We start from the raw sequence: 21,662 nt of genomic DNA, 5'->3' as shown, positions 1-21,662 counted from the left end.
GCTTCCAAGCTCAACTCTTATTATATAGTATATGATATGATATGATTTTAAATTTCATAGTTTGAGTTAATCTAGATTTTAAGGCTAACTATATATTTGTTAATTTGATGTATTTTGGTACGTCAAATTTGAGAGTTAGTTTTGATTCGATTATAATATTAATCTTCTTTATGTAAATTGTAATCATTTATTGAATATAAATTTAAATAAGTTAATGAAGTCTTATTTATTTAATTAGACCTTACAATAAGAAAATGATACATTGATATTATGATATGACCCTACTCTACCTTGTTCTTATCCTTACACAACACCCTTTTCCAATGAAAATGTATCGCATGAAATGATTCATTCACAACATTTGGGACTCACACATTTTATGAGAGAAACGTCTTATAAGATTGTATCATAAGATAATTTTCACTTTTCCATTCCGTTATTCACAATTTTGTTTTGTTTGGGATCAATTAGCATCCATCTTGTGTGGTTTGACATTTTTCTAATTTAGTCCTTAAATTTTCAATTGGTAATTTCAATTTGTACCTCTAAAGCGGACTAAAATGAAACTTTCAAAATTCCATCGAAATCTAACATAATTGTTTTCCATGTGGGGGGGCATGGGAGCAATTTTTTAACACTAGTTCAACGTAAACAGCCCTCACGGATCTTTCAACATTTTCATTCTCCATTTCTTTCCTCCACAAAGAGTGAGAAAAACACTAACCAAATAAACGAAGATGAAGGTGCTAGTGGGAATAGAGGTTGAAGAAGAACACCAAGCTGTCACACTATAAGAAAGAGACCAAATTTGAAACTTGGTTGCCAACGCCAGGAATCCCAGAGGTACCAAAACTAAATATTGATCAAAAGTTCTAGTTTGTCTATATGTTTGTCAATTCGGTGACCCATTGACGATTTAGTACAAATTTCATCACTGCCCATAGCTACATCCAAGTCATTTGCATGTTGAGGTTCTGGTGTTTGATAAAATGTCAAGAAGACACGGTTTTTAATATTTAGTCAAACTTTGTTCTGGGTTGTCTATGTGTTTGTCAATTCTGTGACCCATTGACGGTTTAGTACGAATTTCACCAATGATTGCACCTACATGCTAGTCATTTGCATGTTGAGCTTCAGGTGTTTGATAAAATGTCAAGGAGACACAGTTTAGCAACATTATTAAAGTTTTGGTAGCTCTTCTTTTGAATTATGATCAAAGGATGTATGTCTATTACAGATTGTTTGTCTAAAATATAATTTCTTTGTGCTTTTTTTAGTGTCATTCATGTTTGATAGAGAGAGCTGTACAAGATTGTGGGATCTATATACATATTCTTTTTTATTTTGTCAAAACCGTTTTACTGTATAGATACTTCTTACTGAAAATTATGGGACTTGCTTGAATTGAATACTGCTTTTAATTTTGGAATAATGTGTCTGCCAATAGTTGTGGGGTAACCTGTGTTTTAATCATGTTTTTGAGCATAAATCAATTCAAATTTTTAAGCTTCAAATCTTTATTTGTAACTCTTCCTCCTATTTGTTTGGCACCAAAAAGAAGCAATATCCCAATATTCTTGAAGATCCGTGTTGTGTTTTCTTCTGTAACGTGGAATTCAAAAAATTGTACTGTGTCAGCCTGCCTCCTGATTTGCGCCATACGATTTATGATCCAACGCACTTTATTATAGGGATTCAAGTGACACATTGATATATTTTTGTTGGCTTCTTCAATAGTTTTCTTTTGCCTGTATTATACAGATCATTAAGAAAAAGCTAGAATTTTGGTGGTCTCTGCCGTGGACTAGGGCTGGAGAGTCTAAGAGAGATGGAGAGGACAAAGGGGAGGAAGGTGGTGAAAGACAAGGAAGTTGGTGATGGTGATCTTTGCTGGTGGTTGGTTCACAAGGGAATTGCAGCCTCATTCCTGTGCATTGCTGTGTTTGCACTTTTGATGAGAGTGGCTATATCACTCCATCCTTATTCTGGTGCAGGAAATCCTCCCAAGTATGGAGACTTTGAGGCACAGAGGCATTGGATGGAGATCACCCTTAATTTGCCAGTCAAGGAATGGTATCGCAACAGCACAACCAATAATATCAGCTACTGGGGACTTGACTACCCTCCCCTTACTGCCTACCAGAGCTATTTCCATGGTCTATTTCTCAGATTCTTCCATCCTGAATCAGTTTCTCTTTTCACTTCTCGAGGCCATGAATCTTACCTTGGGTTTGTATTATCAGACATTCTTTTTCATCAAAAACTTCTTTTTTCAATTTTCTTGATTAGCAGTAAGTAATGATAAATTTTAGCTTTCTGAAGTTTTCTATGCTCTTTCCTGCAGAAAACTTCTCATGAGGTGGACGGTTCTATCCTCTGATGCACTGGTGTTCTTTCCTGCAGTTTTCTATTTTGTTCTTGCGTACCATTCAGGTCGCTCAAATGGCCATAAAACTCACATAGCATGGCACATTGCAATGATTTTACTGAGTCCATGTTTGATGCTCATAGATCACGGTCATTTTCAGGTTCAAAATTGAATTTCCCATTGCTTTTTTCCACCCCTATATTAAAACTTTGAAGGCACTTAGTATGGGTTGCTAATGTTTTAATTCTCATTCTCATTGATTCTGTCAGTACAATTGTATCAGCTTAGGCCTTACTGTTGGAGCTGTTGCTGCTGTTCTCTCTAACAAAGAGCTAGTAGCTTGTTTCTTGTTCAGTCTTGCTCTCAACCACAAGCAGGTCCCTAAACCTAAAACCCTAAACCCTTTGCATAAAAATCACTACTTTTTTCTATTTTGTATGCTTGTTGATCTATGATTTTGGTGTTATAATTAAGTCATTTACATTGTTTGATCATTGTGATGATTGAGTAGATTTTGTGAAGCACAGGAGAATTGTATAAAATGTTATGTTTAAATTTTATATGTTGTCCATTGATAATTCTTTTCAAAATACTCCGTAGAAACTTTAAGAAATTAAATTAGCTTATGTGGGAATTGATTTATGAACCTGCAACTGTTGTACACTACTGTTTTTTTTTTTTTTTTTTTTTTTTTTTTTTTTTTAATTTTTATAAATTTTAATTAATTTATTATTATATATTATGAATCCATCTATTAGAAGTCATTACTTAACCTTAAAAAAAATTTACACTTCACTTTAATTAGGTGCTTGGTTCCACTTTGCACCTAGGAAGAGGCCTTTGTGCTTAAGTGGGTTTAGTCTTTTAATAACACTGAAAAAAATATGATGCAGAGGGGAAGAAAATGCTTATTTCATAAAAAGCCCATTGCAGAATTGCCTTGCTATATATTGAGTAACATTCTCCCAGGGATTTTGATTAATTTATGTTTGAAGATATATGAAATATTGTTTATATGCTCTTCCATGCGCCATGTGTGTGAAAGAAATTGTGGTCTGCAAGTCCTTTTGTAACAAGCTAAATATTTAATAATGTATTTGTTATTCCTGGACTTCACTCCTGCCAGCTGATTTGGCTTCAGCAAATGTTTCATTGTGGTTTACTGCAGATGACTGCATATTTTGCACCTGCATTTTTCAGCCATCTCTTGGGTAAAAGTCTTAGGCACCGGAATCCTGTTCTTGAAGTGTTGAAACTAGGCCTTGTGGTCTTGGGAACATTTTCTCTTGTTTGGTGGCCATATCTTCATTCTATGGAAGCCTTTTCAAGGGTAAACAACTGTGGTCAATATGCTTCTATTGTACACTAAATTAACTCCATAGATCTTTTGCGGTAATTCCTTACAAGGATGTTGGTCTATCAGATGGCAATCCATCTTTGCTGTTTTTATGCTATGGCTATCCATAGTTTTTTTAGAAATTCTTCTCTTTGAGTTTATCTTTGAGTCAACTATAGTTATGAATTACTTAAGCTTGGTAAATTTACAGGTTCTCTCTCGTCTTGCTCCTTTTGAGAGAGGAATATATGAGGATTATGTGGCTAACTTTTGGTGCACAACATCAGTTCTTGTAAAATGGAAGAGTATCTTCACAATACAATCATTGAAGCTTCTCAGCCTTGGTGCAACTGTTTCTACATGTCTGCCTTCAATGGTTCAGCAGATATGGGCTCCAAGCAACCAAGGTTTCCTTTATGGACTGCTGAATAGTGCATTCTCATTCTATATGTTCTCATTCCAAGGTAAGTCATCTTTTTTTTTTTTTTTTTTTGAATTTGATTCATTTTGTTTTTCCTAATCTCTCTTTTCATAGTATTGTATATAAAAATTATTTTCATTGTTTCAATTTACAGTGCACGAGAAGTCAATTTTGCTTCCTCTCCTGCCTGCAAGCCTTTTGGCACTGGAAGAGCCTTTTCTTCTTAAATGGATTACACTTTATGCCTTGTTCTCTATGTTTCCTCTTCTTTGTCGTGACAAGCTGATCCTACCATATATTGCAGTATCTGCTCTCTTCGTCCTTATTTATTATGTGCCAAGTGGAAGACAAGATAGAAAGGAGATGCGTTCCTTCAATTCATTTTTCACAATCTGTCTTGTGTCATGCTCTGTTGTTCTTCATATTGTTTACTTAACCATGCATCCCCCCCACAGATATCCTTTCCTTTTTGATGCTATGATTATGCTTCTTTGCTTCTCACAGTTTATGTTGCTTGCTTTGTACACTAATGCAAAGCAATGGATGCTGATGAAACGCTCTGTTTTGTTGGATAAAGAAAAGAAGCTTCATTGATCCTTTGTTTCAAAGATTTGGTTAATATTGTCAGTATCTTATTGGTTTGTGTTATTCAAGGGATATTGAGATGGAGGCAGCAAACTTGTGTAAGTAAATGTTTTGTGATGAGTTATTATGCAAGTAAATGCTTTATGTGGATTTATTATGTGGAGCCATGTCAATGAATTGAGAAACAAATACCCCAATCACGTGCCTCCTCCTCCTCCTTCCCTCTCTATAAATTCTATTATCTAACTCTCTCTCTCTCTCTCTCTCTCTCTCTCTCCAAATGTCGGGTAGAAGGCCAGGCACATGCTAGAGATGTGATGTCCAAGTGTCCCAACCTATAATGCAACTTTTGTATATCCGAATCGATTGAAGATGAGGGCATGAATGGGTGCCCAAATATTTTTACTGATTTCTTGTTCTCGATATATTAGATAAGGTGTTTTTTGGCTTCTTAGTATAATCCTCTACAGTTCCCTTCATTTTTAGTATCTTGCAAACGTGTTTTTAATAATTTTCATGTCCCCATTTGTCATTTACTTTTTCCCCTTTTTTGTTGGAATTTACAGTTTTCCCATGTCATGTCTTTCAAAAATGACAGATCTGCTTAACCATTGATATGTATATGTGTTTATATATATATATATATATATATAAACTGAAAAGTACAGTAAAAGTATTATTATATTATTTGAAGAGGGAGAAAGCTCCCTCATTTTACCATTGCCTCTTTTCAAACTACTCTCCTCTGTTCCTCCTCTCTTTTCCTTTTCTTTGTGTCCTCAAAACCCATTACTACTTCTCTCTCAGAGGTTCTCATCTCTATCAGAGCATTCCAAGGGGAAACAAGTCGCTTTTGTTGCCATCAACAACCACTACAAAACCCACGCATCAAAGTGTATGGCTTGAACTCTGAAAATCCACAGATCTGACTGCAAATCTAGTTGTAGGCTACCCTTCTTGTTGGGGCCAAAATGAGAAATTAACTCTATTTGCCAAACAATATAAATAGTAGGCATTGTTTTCAAACTATATTTTTTATTAATATCTCAAGTCTAAGATGCTCGATTTTTGGACTATAAATCGAGTCTTTGAGGGTTGGTTTTCATGTTCTGATCGGGTTTGAGTTGACACTTTTATCACGTGGCGTTCACCTGGAAATCAAGTCTCTAAGACTCGATTTACATCTGCAACATTTACTCAAGTGTTTGGAGTGGTACTGGTACCCAGACCCAGACCCAGATTGTCCTTCTTATTCTTCAACAAAACAAACAAAAGTCGTTCTTTCCCATCTTCCTCTCGTCCTCTTCTTCTCCCACTCTCCTTTCTGAAACTTCCAAAGCCCCAAAAAACCCAATTACAAAATCCAAAATAAAAACCAATCGAATCGGAAACCCAAATCCAAAAATAAAAAAAAATACACTTTGACCACCGCTTGGGTCGTGCTGGCGGCGTCGGTGTTCTGTTTCTGGGTTTTTTTTTTTTTTCCTCTCTCTTTCTTCTCTGATGAGAAGGAGGCTAAAGATGCAGGATTTTACTTGTTTTGTAGGGTTGGCTTATAAATCGAGTCTTAGAGACTCGATTTCCAAGTGGTCACCATGTGGAAAAAATGTCACATCAGACGTGATTAGACTATAAAAATTGAGTCTTTGAGGCTCGATTTATAGGTCCTAAATCGAGTCTCTTAGACTCAATGCTAGTAAAAAATATAGTTTGAAAACAATGCTTACTAATTATATTGTTTGGCAAACAGGGTTAATTTTCCATTTTGGCCTCTTGTTGGTGCTATCCAGTTTTGGGTGTTTAGGTTGCATTGTTTCAAAGTAGGGTATGCTATTTTAGTACTATTTCTCTAGTTTAATTATGATTATGATTCAGGTAAGGCTTTGAATGGGTTTGAAATTTCGAAGGTAGACAATGTAAGTAATTGGAGCCATGCTAGCATTCTTCCATATGCCCAATATATGAAATGGTCCATACATGGAATAATGGAAGAAACTCTGAAGTTTATACATAGGAAGATACATAGATGCACAGCCAGAGTTTGAAGAGGACTTTGCATGAGAGGGAAGGTCCCAGGCATGAATGGGAGGAAAAAGAAAGAGAAAAAGAAGACCAAAGGCTTGAGACTTGAGAGAGAGAAAGAAGTTCCGACATCAGTGGAGAGTTCCAAAACTATCTTTTATATGTAGTCTTATCAGGTGGGGCCTACAATTTTTAATATATTTATAAAAGTGTCATTAAAGAATGTTATTTGAAAACTGAAAACCGGTAAAAAGAGTTTTCTAAATTCAGTATTCAAATACCATAAAATAAGAAACGTAACTCAGACTCTCCTAATTGAAAATTCCTACCAAACACTTTTTTTTTTTTTTTTTTACTCAGTTTTCAATATTTAAACACTGAAAATTGTTGTTCGAAATCCCTTACCAAACAAGCCCTTAAAATTGTTATAACCAGGAGTGATTTCTTTACCACACGGTGATACAAAAATCTTATGTATGTATATATATAAAATAATAATAAAATATAATTATATATATAATATTAAATTAAGTAAAAGACCTGAGTGAATACGGTCCTATAAAATTTGATAATTTCTTTTTTGATGAAGTGAAAAATGAAAATTGTAGATGCGACTTATAAGAGTTAGTCTTAAATCCTTCTTAAAATGATATGATTATTTGCTAAGTATAGTTGAACATTCCTACAAGTCTGCAACAATCTCTTTATGAAGGAAACATAATCAACTGTAACAAACTTCTGCCAAATACAAATGAGCATTTACTGGAACTAGATGCTCTGACTACTTAAATGAGAAGGGACATCTTGCACTAACTGAACAAATTGAATTACATTAAATGCTAAAAACTAGAGAAGAAATGGCATCACATGACAATCCAAGCTCACAATTAATCATGATGACACACGTATTGTCAAGGGCATTGACATCTAATATTTCAATCCCATTATCTCTCTCAAGCTGCTTTACCCTATTGACATCACCATTTGAAACATATGTTATACATGCACAAAGAAACAAAGCTAATATTGTGGAAAAAAAAATATCAAAAATAGTAAGCAGCCTTTTGACCCTAGAACATTTTTACAAAATCTTACACCACCCCATTGCATACCAGGGTCATCATTGAAGCAATTAATGTTACTCCAGGGAGAATAGGCTGATCTCAACCCCAGAGCTCATATTAACATGACCATAACGCACTAACTGAACAAATTGAATTACATTAGATGCTAAAAAATAGAGAAGAAATGGCATCACATGACAATCCAAGCTCACAATTAATCATGATGACACACGTATTGTCAAGGGCATTGACATCTAATATTTCAATCCCATTCTCTCTCTCAAGCTGCTTTACCCTATTGACATCACCATTTGCAACATATGTTATACATGCACAAAGAAACAAAGCTAATATTGTGGAAAAAAAATATCAAAAATAGTAAGCAGCCTTTTGACCCTAGAACACTTTTACAAAATCTTACACCACCCCATTGCATACCAGGGTCATCATTGAAGCAATAAATGTTACTCCAGGGAGAATAGGCTGATCTCAACAGACTCAACCCCAGAGCTCATATTAACATGACCATAACGCACAACCAAAAATTATTGCGTGATCATTCCCTCTTATCTTCTTCCTCATCATCTTCTTGTTCAAAATCATCATTGGTTCCAACATTCTTCTCTTGCTTGACTAAACTGATATCACCCTCCCCCTTTCTACTGGTTAGAGAATGAGCTTCTTCATCAGATTCTTCTCCCACTTCCTCAGAGTAAGCATACCTGTGATAATTGGAAGTATAAGTCAACATTTAAAAATGAAAAAGAGAAAAAAGGGTGCTGGTGAATAGTTTACTTTGTTACTTTCTTTAGGCATGAAAAAAGAGACATTTATGAACTTTCCCCCAAATAAAAAGGAAAGAAAGACTGGAGATGACCTAGTGAATGTAGGCCGTAAAGGATGTCTACACTCCCACTTCTCCCAATTCCTCTTTTCCAGATTCTTCTCCCACTTTATATAATGTTTTATTTAGGAGTAGGCAGCTTGCACGTGCAAGTTCCGATAGCAATAATACAAATACACCTCCAGAATAGATTCATGTAAATTTGAACTAAGAAAACACCTGATTAAACAAAGGGTGTTTTACCAGGCTACCTATTGGAGGAGATTTGAGGTTACCCAGTGTTTAAATTTAGTTCTTAACATAAGGGTAAAATCCTCAAATAATCTTATTAAGCAAGCCTGTTTAAAGTTAGAGAGAAGAAACAACTTTGGATAATGTTTTCAACCTTTTTATGCAGACTGCCATTTCAAGCAAAATTTTTGCATTGGAAATTTCAGCCAATAATTAGCAAAGAAACCATGCTGTTGATTATAGATGTTTGCATATTATAACATACCGTTGAGAGCTCTGAGATGGGGCCCACAGATAGCAGATTACACAGAGCAATGCAAATGCAAGAATGTCCCAGAAAGCAGTGATGATCCAAGCACTCTGCCATCGCTCATTGAATGGATCGGTTGCTTTGAAGTAGACCTGTATGAGCAAGCTTATCAGATCTAATAACAATTGTGCAAAATTTAGGAAAAGAAAAGCAATCTAACCCATATGGAAAAGAGATACACAAAAGAATCAAGTAAATTGCCTCACCCACACAGATTATCATCAAACCTTTTACCAAGTTTCTGTTATTCTCCTCTAATGTGATGCATAGAATTGTAACCACTACCAAGTCATAGAAGTCAATCATATTTTTTAGTAAGTAAATTGAAGGAGAGAAATAAATGAGGTCCATCACTGAGAGAAATAGATGAGGTCCATCACTCCATTAAGCAAGCTTAGTGTCTGTTTTGCATTAGCTTTTTCCTTCAGCTTTTAGCTTTTAACTTTTATGTAAAACTTTTTAAAACCTCACTTTTTCACACTTTCGCAAAGTGCAAGTATACTTTAGCACACGTTCAGAAACAAAACTAAAATAAGCTAATGCAAAACGCACGCTTAATGTCAAACCCAACTTGAAACTCCCAAGATAGTTTTGATAGTTAATAAGCTATCATATATACTCCCTTCCAACAATGTGGGCCTTTGGCCACAGGATCCGAAAGTTTTCGTTTCTTGTTAAGTGATTTAGAGAAGAATGTATGAGACCCATCATGCATAATACCAAGCTCACCTAAAAACTCTCAAGGCAATTTAGGCACTTATTACACCACCATCCTTACTCTCTCCTTAGCTATGCGGGGATATCTATAGGGTGATTGACTTTGATTTTTCACCCCAAACCAAATAAGTTAAAAATAAGCCACGGATATTTAACAGTTGATTTCTAAAAATCAGGGACAGTTTCACTCGGTAATATGTAGATCATTACAATGTCAAGGACCACGAAAAGGCAACTTGAAAATTTTAATATTCTCATGCAAAAGCAGTAAAATTTAAAATATAATTGCAATATATAATCAGGAAACCCAAGTTTTGGTAAAACGGGTCATCAGTGAGTTATGGCTTCCTGGTTGGCCTAAAGAGGGTGATATACCAGTTCTGCATGTTTATAAGGAGCTTCCTAAAGAAACTAAGTTGTTACACGTAACAATGTACTATACATATTTATTTAGATGATTTTTTTATGATATTGCATTCCTTTAGTGCCCCCCCAGAAAAATCACAATAACTACTCAAGAAGTAAATAAGTTCTTAAAATGACAAAGGATACTAAATGAATGTTAATTTGCACAAAAACCATTACACTATCAACTAGAAACCATACCTCATATCCTATCCAAGCAACTGAGGCAATTACTGTCACAGCTAATGCATTTGAGAACTTCCTATATATATCCAACTTAGCAGAACTCCTTTTTGCCTGGAAAGAAATTATATTAGTGTCTAAAAGTTATGCCGTATCAAAGCATAATAACATCACACAGGAATAAGAATTTTAAGTAATGTTACTATGATAAAATTAGAAGAAGAGATTAAGTATCAAAATAGAAGCAAATCACTGGTAAAAATGTGATACCTGTAACTGCTCTAGTGTTCTTGAAAGAGATGTAAAAATCCACAATATCAAAAATGCATCCAGGAAAGCATCAGGAAGAACTAAAAATAGTCTTGCCCTTCCTGATATGTCATTGATGGTCCCCACATACTCAGTAATATCCAGCAACTCAGATGCCAAAAAGTAAGTTATCCCAATAAGAAGCACCTTTGAGGTAAGACCGCCAAGAGTGGGCCGCACAACGCCATAACCCATTGAAACAGAGAGGATGAGAAGGCGTGAAACTGTTTTCCTAACAGCTCCAACTGTTACAACCCAAGTTGTAACTACAACTGGCCTTATTCCAGTATCGTTAAAATTTACATACTCAAAATACCAAAGAATCATCTCAAATAACCCAAGAGCAATAACAGCAGTGATGCAATGCTGAAGTTGCAGTATATCCTTCCAAAACCTCACATACTGAGTAAACCAAATGATACTAAGAATCACATAAGCAAGTGACATAAATACATAAAACTTCTTTAATGGCGCCATCCTACCAGGCAAATAACCATCAGGATTTTTCCACATTGTTTTCCCACTCATTACTAGTTCCTTGAGTTTTGGATCACATGCCACAAAAAACAAGTTATACATTCCAGTCTTTGTGATAGGAACCTCCTTGTAATCCATTTTTGTAAATAAAGAGTTCCCACTGAACTGTACATCTAAAACAACTGGCCAGTTGATATCTGTTGCAGAGGGTCTCCTAAGAACTTCACCTTGCTTACAACCTTCCATCTTAGCAAGATCAGGTGTGCAGCATATAGCTCTTTGTCCACCATAAGCGGAACCACCAATATTATTACGGTCAGCTGCCTCAAAAATTATAGCTTGTACCAACCCAGAACTATGCTCCATGTCTGAGTGCTGGTCAGCAACATCCTTGCTCCTCCAGAAGGTGATATTCTCAAAGCTATTCAAATTGGAAAATGTCAGAGATAATATTTATAGTTATAACTGATAGCTTAATCAAATCTTACAGACACATGGCCTAATACAGGAGCATGCATGTTTTTACACCCAGATGCCTGCCATACCACCAAGTAGAGAACCAAGTTCAACAAACTTTCTCTACTTGGATAGTCACAAGTTCATGTGTAAGTATCTTGATAACATACTAACAAGTTCACATGAATGTATGTATAAAGGAAACTGAAATTTCAAACAAGATGCTATCTGTTACCAACTTGGATAGTCACAACGGATTCTCTTTTGATTTTTTCACTCTAATAAAGAGAAACCAACGGCATTTTGCAAAAATCTTATGAACACATGGCCTACTACAGGTGCATATACATTTACTTGCTGAAGCATCTGTTAGATCACGGAAATGAAAAAAAATTCTTCTGGTCTCTTACTAATTATTTTTGTGGTAGTTTCAAAGAATTCACAAAGATAAATTGAAATTGGATCCACCAAACAAATAGCAATTCCTAAAGAACAAGAGTTTACATACTTAAAGAAACTTCTCTCTATCCATCCCAGATAAGACATTCATTTTCTCAAACTTACAAGCAAGAGACTAGCAAGAATTGGGAATAACACTGTCTACCAATCACCTCTCCCAAACACCGTAAAAGTGGGAGCTTTGTGCATTGGGTACAACCATTTTTAAGAACCTATTTTTCCAATACTGGTGTAACTTCTTTTGTATATGAACTAGACCAAAGGGACCACGAGAATCACCAAACATGAGATGGAGAAGAGTCAAAGACAAAACGAGTAAGAGGGGAGCGAGAAAAGAGCATGGCACTTTATCTTATTCATCATTTTGTCTTTACAAAATCAATTCGTGATTTAATTGATTATCATTTGGTTGTTCTCATTTTCTCTAAAGATCAAAACTTTTTGTTTTTTGCTTTTAATTATACAATGCTTTGCTCAATCTAGTTTAATGGTAAAACAACGTTACCAAGACAACAAATTTCATAACTATTTTCACAACATTTGAGGTGACAAATTGTTATTAATGTAACATCACTTTCACATGCGACAATTACTAACATCATTTTTATTTTACACCAATCACAATCTACCACCTTAATAGTCATGAAAAATGTGAAATTAGTTGTGTTTCTAGACTTATTGTTAATGGTAGGGCGCTTTCTTGTTTCCCACAAACTACTGACATGACATGTTGTAATTAGAGCAACATCAGTTTTACTTGGGTCCGTCACTAACACCAATGCACCAAAATCACAAAAATTCATGTCAACAATTGTGCAAAATGTTGAGTCTCTACTCTCTAGACTTATCGAATAATTTAGAATCGTCCTCTTCTGTTTTTGGCAAAGAACTTATCTCGGTATCTCTAAATTTATGAATGTCAAGTGTCACAGCCAAAAAAGAAAAAGAAAAAGACCAAGTCTGTATCTTTTTATTAAGATTCAGATTCTTTTTTTCTTTATATTTTTGGGCAACGAGGAAAAAATAGTAAATAAAAAGACTGACCCAACTTCAGTACTTAACCAAGCTTAACAAATTTCAACAGAAACTGTGATTTGGGTTTAACTTAAAAAATGATGTTTGGCTGGCATTAGAAAAAAAAACAAGAAAAAACAGACATTGTAAAACCTCAGATCCAAACAAAACGTAAGACAGAGAAAGAGAGAGAGTACCGGATGTAAGAGATGTGGTTTGATGAAGAGAAAGGTGTAGCCATGAGGCCTTCGCTACCACCGGAGAGAAGGTAAGCGTTACCCACTTCTCTGAAAGGGTCGTTGTGGTAGATGTGGATTGAAGCATTGCTTTTCTTTATTCCAATGGGTGAGAGTAAGAGAAATATGGAAAGTAATAACAATGCTAAGGAATCCATAACCCGCCTCTGGAAATGGAAATGGGAATTGAAATGCCGAAAAAGAGAGACAGATCGGAGGGACAGATTGAGATTTTGAGGAAGCAAGCGAAACTGGACTTTGGAGTGAAACAAAAGCAATTTCACTGTCGGTGCGAGACAGAAGTCAGCATCATCAACTATAGCCAACTTTTTTTTTTTTTTTTTAAATATAAAATTTTTTTACTATATATAATTTCTACTCTAGCTGTGTATGTGTATGTGAAGCCTCGTCATAGGGACTTGAACTCCAACCATTATTTTTCATCCCTACAAGTATTTATACTTATGAAATAATTGCTACACCAAAAATATATAGTAATAATATATAATTTTTTTTAAAGAGCATCAACATGTGGCGTAAATAGTAGCTTAAAGATAGATAGACTTTAATTTAGATAACGGTTGAAAACATGGAAATCATTGATTAATTCGTAATTTTTTTTTTTTTTTTTTTTGCGTCTAATGTTTTCTTTTCTAAGAAAAATAATTTTTGTATCGGTAGTATGAATTTTTTTAAAAAAAATAGTTAAATTACATATTTAATTCTTAAATTTTAGGATTGATTTTATTTTGATCCCTTAAATATAATTTTTTTTTTGGTTGCACTGAGTCTAATTTCATTTTCAAAATGGTACTTCTATATATATATATATATATATATATTTTTTTTTTTAGAGGATACTTCTCTATATTCCTATAAACTGATCCAACCATTAAGTGTTGAAAGTGTAATTTAAAAAAAATAAAAATAAAGAAATAATGTTGTTTTGTTAGCACTTAATAGCCAAATCAATTACAAAAATGGATAGAATAACCGTTTGGAAAATGAAATCAAACTTAGTGAACTAAAGTAAAATATCTCAAATGCGACAAACTGAAAATAGATTCAAATTTTAAAAGTCATAATTTGAATTTGGCAAGTAAATTTTGTCCACCGAAAATCCAATGAAGGAGCTCATAATCTTAACCAATGGACTTATTCTTGTAAGGTATTAGGGTTCATTTCCATTTTTTATCTTGCTTCTTTTGAGGATATTTTTTCCTCTATAGATGGTTAGCTCATAATCTTGACTTTTATATATATATATATATATATATATATATATGTAAGGACCAGATTTGAGTCCCCAATCCAAAAGATGGATACTTAGACCCAAAAAGTCAAAAACAATAAATTTGTAGAGAGTGGGTTGGAAAGCTGGGTTTTAGTGAATCAGATAACAAATAAAGTAGATCTTGATGACAAGAGAATGAAGATAAACAAGTTTAAACTAAAGAAAATCGCTCTTGGCACAGTCCGATGAGATCAGTTCTTATATATTAATCCTCAAGTTTGATTACAAGTTTTGTTCTTGGTTGCTATAGTGTTTTTCTCTCTAATTCTCGATCCCTCTTTCCTCAGGGGTCTCTCACATTATATATCTCCCTTTGAATGATCTTGGCCCTCCACTTATCAATCGTTCAAGTCATCACTCAAGTGCTTGTTCCATCAGACACTCTCATAGGCTCTCTGTGAGTTGGGGCGACTAAAGTAGTACTGTTCAGGGGTCTTCTCCATATAAATGCAGCTAAAGAGTTAACTACAGAGCATTCAATGCGATAGTAGCAGCTTTTTCTTAGATATTTCTCAACTCCCACTTTGTCCCGTACGTTCACAGTGCATATTCCTATCAACAGAATTTCCTAGAATGTCACTCTGGATAATAGAACTTACCTTCTGACCCTTTCTCTATTTAGTCAAGGAGATACTTCTCCTCGGCTTACCTCTCCCAGCCTTTACAGCCATAGCTTGCTTATGAAGTTCTTGGTCTTACTCCTTCCTTACTATTGATCTATTCTCGGACTGTTGTGCCATTTCGGACAAGCCCAAGGCCCAATATATATTTGGGCCTGCGTCCCCACAATATATATTTGGATTGGGTTAAAATTACACCAGATGTAATTTTAATTGAATTTTAACAAACTAACAGTTGGATTATATTATCTTCGTACATTCTCCATACTTGCAAAATTTTAAGATAATTAAATATCAATAGTTATGTCATCAATCAATTGTATAGGTATGTGCTACATGAGTGTATTATGAGTCTTACGTTGATTGTGTACTAAGTCAAACTAAATTATATAAGTATTCTTATGAGAACTCATAATTGTTACTTAACTAGTTTTTAAGATATAGTGCATATGTGGCTAGACCTTACTCAGGTTGTGACAAATGGTATCAGAACCAACCTATAACATTAGGTGGCTTAAGGGCATTGCAATGCAATATGGACCTTGAGTCCCACAAACTGGCCTATATAAATGATTACAATGAGCCGAATTATAACTTGACTAATCCTTTTGGGTATAGTACAATGTGAATAACAATTCCTCAAGTCTAACATCTTTTTTCATATTGCTTTCCAACACCACCCCCCCCCCCCCCCCCCCCCAAAAAAAGCACTTGGAAAATATATTGATTACATGAATCCTTAATTTTATAGTCCAGTAGTTAATTCTCATAGCATAATAGCCCAATATTTCGACAAAAGAAGAAAAGAAGATGTGTATTCCTGGTATACATGAAACTTTAAATAAAGTTAAATCACCTGTAAAAATAACTAAATATATAGAGTTTTAGTAATAAAATTAAACATGGTATTGAAGGGGGAAAAACTAAATAATTTAAAAAAAAAATCTATAATAAACTTATTAATACACAACTCAATGTTAGTAGTGAATCCAATACTGAAATTATTTATATTTGAGAATTCTACATCAAGTTGATGAGTAGAATCTAATATAACTTTAGCTTAAAATATATATATATATATATATATATATTCAAAATAGCTTAATAAAAAACTTTGAAATTTAAAATTTACAAGAAGGACTTAGCAGTCGGGTGAATTATATTAATTATATTCATGGTAAAACCTATCATTCATGTGAGAGAAATCAATATAAACATTATTATAGAAGTATTGAATAATTTGTCGCGTTCATGTGTGTGGAGAGAAGCTAGCAAGGCACAAAAGACATAATGACAAGACAGTGAGTGATATCTCCCTTGAGATTGTGAAAGTTGCAATCTCATTTTTGAAGGCAATGTCTTCATTTTCATCTTTTCCATGATAAGTATGGGTTGAAGTGATCTCTTATAAGTTGTAACCTAAAGGATCTATACCCAAGATAGATGTTTTCAACCCTGGATATATATACATATATATATATATATATATATATATATTAGTGAGTTGGGTATCCATATTTTTGATGATTTATTATCTAAATGTGAGATAAAAAGATTAAAGTTAGTTTAATTTTTTTAAAGTTTTATTTTGTTATGTATTTGATAAAATGCGAGAATTTTTTTTTTTCCAGCCAAATAGTGAAATAGACTTATTGTAATGCACTAATTGGCCAAATAAGAAGAGAAAATTATATATGTCTTGAAGTTGTAGAGAAATTAGGAAAATTGAACTGAAAATGTTTTCTAGATTGCTCTCTATCTCACAGCTTAAGTTTCCATCCTAACATCTAGAAAATCATTTCCAGAGCTATTTGAAATAAAACTCATTCATGATTTGAAAGAACATTGTCTTAGATTTGGACGGATTATTTCACTATCCCAAATGGATATCATAATTTGAAGCTTGGATGTTATGCATATATATGTAAAGCTGGTCTTATGAATTGAGTTTGAACTTTGAATACTTTGTTGTCGTCATAGAAATTCTTGTTAGAGCAACCATGAATTATCGTCTAATGTTGTTGACACTTGACAGACTTCTCTAGCTTGGAATATCGAGCTCAGAGTGGAGGGGAAATTGGAGCTCTCAGCAATCCTATGATTTTCCAACGGCAGTTCTAGACTTCTAGTACCTGGAATTAATAAAACATTCAACAAATTTATGTGGAAGAAACAAAGACAAAGAAAAATGATTTTTGAATATCACTAGTGACGCATTTTTAGAGACAAAGAAATGGAAATGTATATTTTTATTTGAAAGGAAATTTTATATGGGCATGCAGTACTACTTGATTTTTCAAGAAAGTAGCTGCACTGTGAAAAGGTTGATTATGGTTTTCTAATAAATTCTTCAACCAATAGGCATCAAAACCTTGGCTGCATCAACAATCCATCCCCTGATCTTTGCTGGAAATTTTGCCTAATTATTGCTGACATTAGAAATCTCCTTCGGCATCTTTGCAATATTTCCTTTTGTTTTAGCCCACATTCTTGTAACTCTTTAGCCCATAATGTTGCCCATTGGGCTTCTTTTTGTTTGGTATGGGGTTCAACCAATCTTATCTCTTCCTTCTTGGGTCTTTTGTAAGGATGATGATGGGTCGGTTCTCCTCACAGCAGCTGTTTGTGGGGTTTCTATTGTTTAACTTGGTATGTTTTTGCAACCTTCTTAGTAGAATAAATTTTAGTTATTTCATCCAAAAAAGAGTTAATGGTCATTAAGCACTTCCATATATTCAAATCAAAATGTTTGAGGTATCCTAGATCTTCATTTTATACCATTTTATGGAATTATACATTACAATAACATATTACGTATAAATAGTAAATACAATAAAAGGAAAAAAAAAAAAAATCACTTACTTTGATGAGGGTCTTGTTTGACCCGAATGATGTTTGGGTGGTCTAAGAAGAATGCCTCCGAGGCCCATTTCATGGGAAGATATTGGGCCGTTTAAATTATAGATGAGAACATCCTCTGGGGATTCAGATGGGCCTTGATGTTTTTGTAAATTGCAAAGATCTCTTTGTAGTCTCTCAATGGGTGATAAACTACGGTGTGTCATTAGTGACCTCTTCCTTGATGGAATACGTTTCACTTTCACCCATGATTTTTGTTGGCAGTTGCCTGCAGATTATGATCATCAATTCTATGATTTTCGTCTTTCTTTATTTAGATCATTATTTGTGGGAAAGGAGACGCAATTTGACCCAAAAATCATTTATAATTATTCATATTGACCTTTTCAAGTCATTCCAACTAAATGGACTTTTGGTACTTCAAAATAGACAAAGGTTTATGTTTTATCACTAGTTACATTTGGGTTATATAACAACAAAAAAAAGAAAAAATGATTAAAATCACTAATATATAGCCCAATTCAACTTTTTTTTTTCTAGAACAAGACTTAGTACAAGTGTACACAACACATTTATCCAATCCAATCTATATAACCTAATGTATCACATTGAAAATGGTTAAACTATATTTGCGTCTTATTTCAAAAATAATTGTCACAATTGAAACTTTCAGAACATAAAACTCAAATCGACCTTGTACATGTTGGATTTATAACGCACTACATAACCACTTAAACACAAGATCAAACTCAAGATCGCACAATACAATCCATACAATCCAGATGTCACATTCAAACTTCTAGTCTTTTTATGTAGCCTGATGTTCAATTAGATCTATGGTGGGATTTTATCACATTATCAATCACGTACGATTGCATAGCAATGAAATTATATACATGTAGCAGTGAAAGGAAAAACAGAAAACAAAACAAAATGGACTGGAGCAATTATTGATATATATCTTAAGACTTTGAAAGAGACTTATGGATAACCTGGGATTTCGCCTTCCAAATCATCCACATTTTCTAACTTGATGCAGCCCCATGTTATTGCAGACTGAGAATCTGAAGTTGATTTATTGCCAGTATCATCTTCAGAAACAACTGAATCAGGGACATAACCTGAGCCATCTTCTTTCATACTCAAATTGCCTTCATTGTGAACTATGTTACGAGACTTTCTTGGTTTCTTCAAGATATGCTTGGGAATGTAGTTCTCAAGAGTTCCTCTTATCCTATACCTTGATCCACATGCATTGCACAACACTGGCTTCTCAGGCGGTCCATTTCGCCAAAGGGGAGTGTCTGTTCAATTTCATTATTCATAATCAATATATAGAAAGTTATATAGAGTGAACAACAAAGCAGTCATGATATAGGTTTGTGTGTGCGCACGCATGCGTGCAGTGTGTGTTTCTTCTTCTTCTTAAGAGGGAAAATAAAACTAAAGGAATAGAAGATTGAAACAAACAGATTAACCAAATCTATTGGGGGGAGATCATCAAGCTAATTAAACTAGAAAAAAAAAAAAGCCGCAAATGAACATGCATCAAGTGCTAATTATAGTTTTACATGAGAAAGTTGTAACCAATAACATTGGCAAATATTTTACTAACCCTTTAGTAGTTAGTACCAATCCTTGTCTGACAATCCTATGGTATATTGTTTTATTCAATAACAACAAATATTTTACAACTAAAATATTTAACTATTAGTTTGTTTATAGAACCAACTTAACAATTGATGCAAGTCTCTAATGATATTGAAGATTTTGATATCTTGAAGTTACTAATAAGTCTTTAATTCCTTTTGCATTAAAAAAATCCTTTTGGTATTAGGTTTACTTGTTAACTTGTCTTGGAAATTGTCTCATGGGTTGTATGGTGTGTGGGGGTCGTGTTTAGTATTTATGTTGCTTAGTAAGGTGGTGTGTAGGGGGATGTCTTAGACTCCTAGTAAGTTGAAGAGTTGAACTTTGTCTTGAAAGAAGTTTAGCATCTTATTTTTTTATTTTTAAATACTTTGAAATACTATGTTTTCTGTTAGATGTTTACTCACTATATAAGTCTTGTCAGTGTGAAGAGAATGAGAAAGACTAGTGAATTTGAATTATTTTTTGGTATAGGTTTTGAAATTTTTCCTGGGAAGGATGAGTTGTGCTTTAATTGGTTGGTGAATCCCTATTCTTGAGTGAATATATTTCTCTGTTCAAATAAGTGATTCTGTAAGTCCTATCCTCTATCTTTTACTTCTAAATCTCTTGTCATTTATCAGCAAAATTGTAAATTTTAATTAAGTGTTCAATTCATCCTTTTCTTCCAGCATCAACAACTTAAAATTCTTGCAAGTTGATTGTTCAGTTTATTTCATAAATAGTTACTTTATGTTTATTAGTAATTTTTTAAAGTTTTTACCTGCTAATCAATAATTTAAGGAGAACCCACTTAATAGTATTTATTATAAGATTATAAGCTTAGAATAATTATTATGAGTATAAGAAATATAGTTGCTGTTATTTAACATGTCTTTAGAACATTTGATATTCATTCACTCATGCTTGTTTCGTTTTTTTGGGGGGAGATAGATAGGTAGATAGTGAGGGAAGGAAAGGTAGTCGAGTTCAAACTATAAATATGGGACATCACAAAAAATGTTATTATTTTTAAACTATCACTTGAATCCCTTCACTTACATTAATTAGAAAATTTTCTTTCAGGTAATGTTTAAGTTTACATTTTACAACAACCTGTTACATAATTAAACCTTGAACACATAAAATTAATAAATCTAGGGTTTTATCTATTTATTTTTAAATTCTGTACACATGAATGTGAGTTATAACTTACGAGATTATGAATAGTTTTTATTTCAAAGACACCCTTACTAATTCTTTCTTCTCGCTTATAATCTATCTTCCACCAATAGTGAGGTCTTGAGTATAGTGAGTTCTAGTTAACTTCATTGGTAAAATTTTTTGTTTTTGAATAAGAGGTAGGAACTCAAATCTCATCCACACCAAGTGCCTTAATCTAATGATAAAGAGTGATTATCATAGAGAGTATACCATAAATTCAAATATTATTGTATCCATAAAAAGAAAAAAAAAATGTCTCGACAAACATTAATAGGTAAAAGTTCTCAAGATAATAAATTTTATATTCCCTTGAGCTATAGGACTTTTAGAGGTCTATTTATGATTCGTATCATGAATTTTATATAACTTTTAGTGTAATTCTTTATTACTGTTCCACTATTTAATAACTTTCTATTTGATTTACACTTGAATTAAAATATCACCACGACAAATTTGATTTTCAAATTCTTTTTGTTCCTAATAGGCAAGCTAAATTTCATGTTAATTAAATGTCATTTATTATATATATAAACTAATGTTTTGTTATATAATTTAATAATAAAAAAAATTAAAATTTTAACAATTCATAAATGTAATAA

At 33.5% G+C, this 21,662-nt stretch overlaps 2 protein-coding genes across 3 annotated transcripts; one reads left to right on the top strand and one right to left on the bottom strand.

Moving 5' to 3' along the window:
• The first annotated feature begins 641 nt into the window (after positions 1-641).
• Positions 642-4,867, top strand: LOC126715853 (probable dolichyl pyrophosphate Man9GlcNAc2 alpha-1,3-glucosyltransferase). 2 transcript variants are annotated; one of them, XM_050416671.1, is made up of 7 exons: positions 642-843; positions 1,809-2,229; positions 2,345-2,528; positions 2,638-2,745; positions 3,537-3,698; positions 3,916-4,168; positions 4,280-4,867. In XM_050416671.1, exons 2-7 carry the CDS (start codon positions 1,829-1,831, stop codon positions 4,717-4,719), a joined length of 1,548 nt encoding a protein of 515 aa, XP_050272628.1. In that variant the 5' UTR covers positions 642-843; positions 1,809-1,828; the 3' UTR covers positions 4,720-4,867. The 2 variants fall into 2 exon arrangements, with proteins under 2 accessions (XP_050272628.1, XP_050272627.1); XM_050416670.1 differs by having other exon boundaries at positions 644-843; positions 1,762-2,229.
• A 3,070-nt stretch (positions 4,868-7,937) lies between these two features.
• LOC126715852 (uncharacterized) lies at positions 7,938-13,751 on the bottom strand. The gene is made up of 5 exons (XM_050416669.1): positions 13,399-13,751; positions 10,757-11,693; positions 10,505-10,600; positions 9,137-9,273; positions 7,938-8,518 (listed from the first exon to the last, which is right to left on the bottom strand). The coding sequence occupies exons 1-5, from the start codon at positions 13,593-13,595 to the stop codon at positions 8,353-8,355; spliced, it is 1,533 nt and encodes a 510-aa protein (XP_050272626.1). The 5' UTR covers positions 13,596-13,751; the 3' UTR covers positions 7,938-8,352.
• Positions 13,752-21,662: the final 7,911 nt, after the last annotated feature.

Source organism: Quercus robur, chromosome 2 (assembly GCF_932294415.1).
Source record: "Quercus robur chromosome 2, dhQueRobu3.1, whole genome shotgun sequence".
Lineage (NCBI taxonomy): Eukaryota > Viridiplantae > Streptophyta > Magnoliopsida > Fagales > Fagaceae > Quercus > Quercus robur.
Note: the sequence above shows the minus strand (reverse complement) of the source record. Positions and strands in the feature narration are given on the sequence as shown.

Excerpts from the sequence above, each read along its gene's own strand:
- LOC126715852 (XM_050416669.1), bottom strand. The coding sequence starts at position 13,595 with ATGGATTCCTTAGCATTGTTATTACTTTCCATATTTCTCTTACTCTCA. Across the intron at positions 11,694-13,398 it reads AACCACATCTCTTACATCCG|CTTTGAGAATATCACCTTCT; the intron begins GTACTCTCTCTC and ends CAATTTGAATAG. Across the intron at positions 10,601-10,756 it reads GAACACTAGAGCAGTTACAG|GCAAAAAGGAGTTCTGCTAA; the intron begins GTATCACATTTT and ends ATTTCTTTCCAG.
- LOC126715853 (XM_050416671.1), top strand. The coding sequence starts at position 1,829 with ATGGAGAGGACAAAGGGGAGGAAGGTGGTGAAAGACAAGGAAGTTGGT. Across the intron at positions 2,230-2,344 it reads GGCCATGAATCTTACCTTGG|AAAACTTCTCATGAGGTGGA; the intron begins GTTTGTATTATC and ends TCTTTCCTGCAG. Across the intron at positions 2,746-3,536 it reads TTGCTCTCAACCACAAGCAG|ATGACTGCATATTTTGCACC; the intron begins GTCCCTAAACCT and ends GGTTTACTGCAG.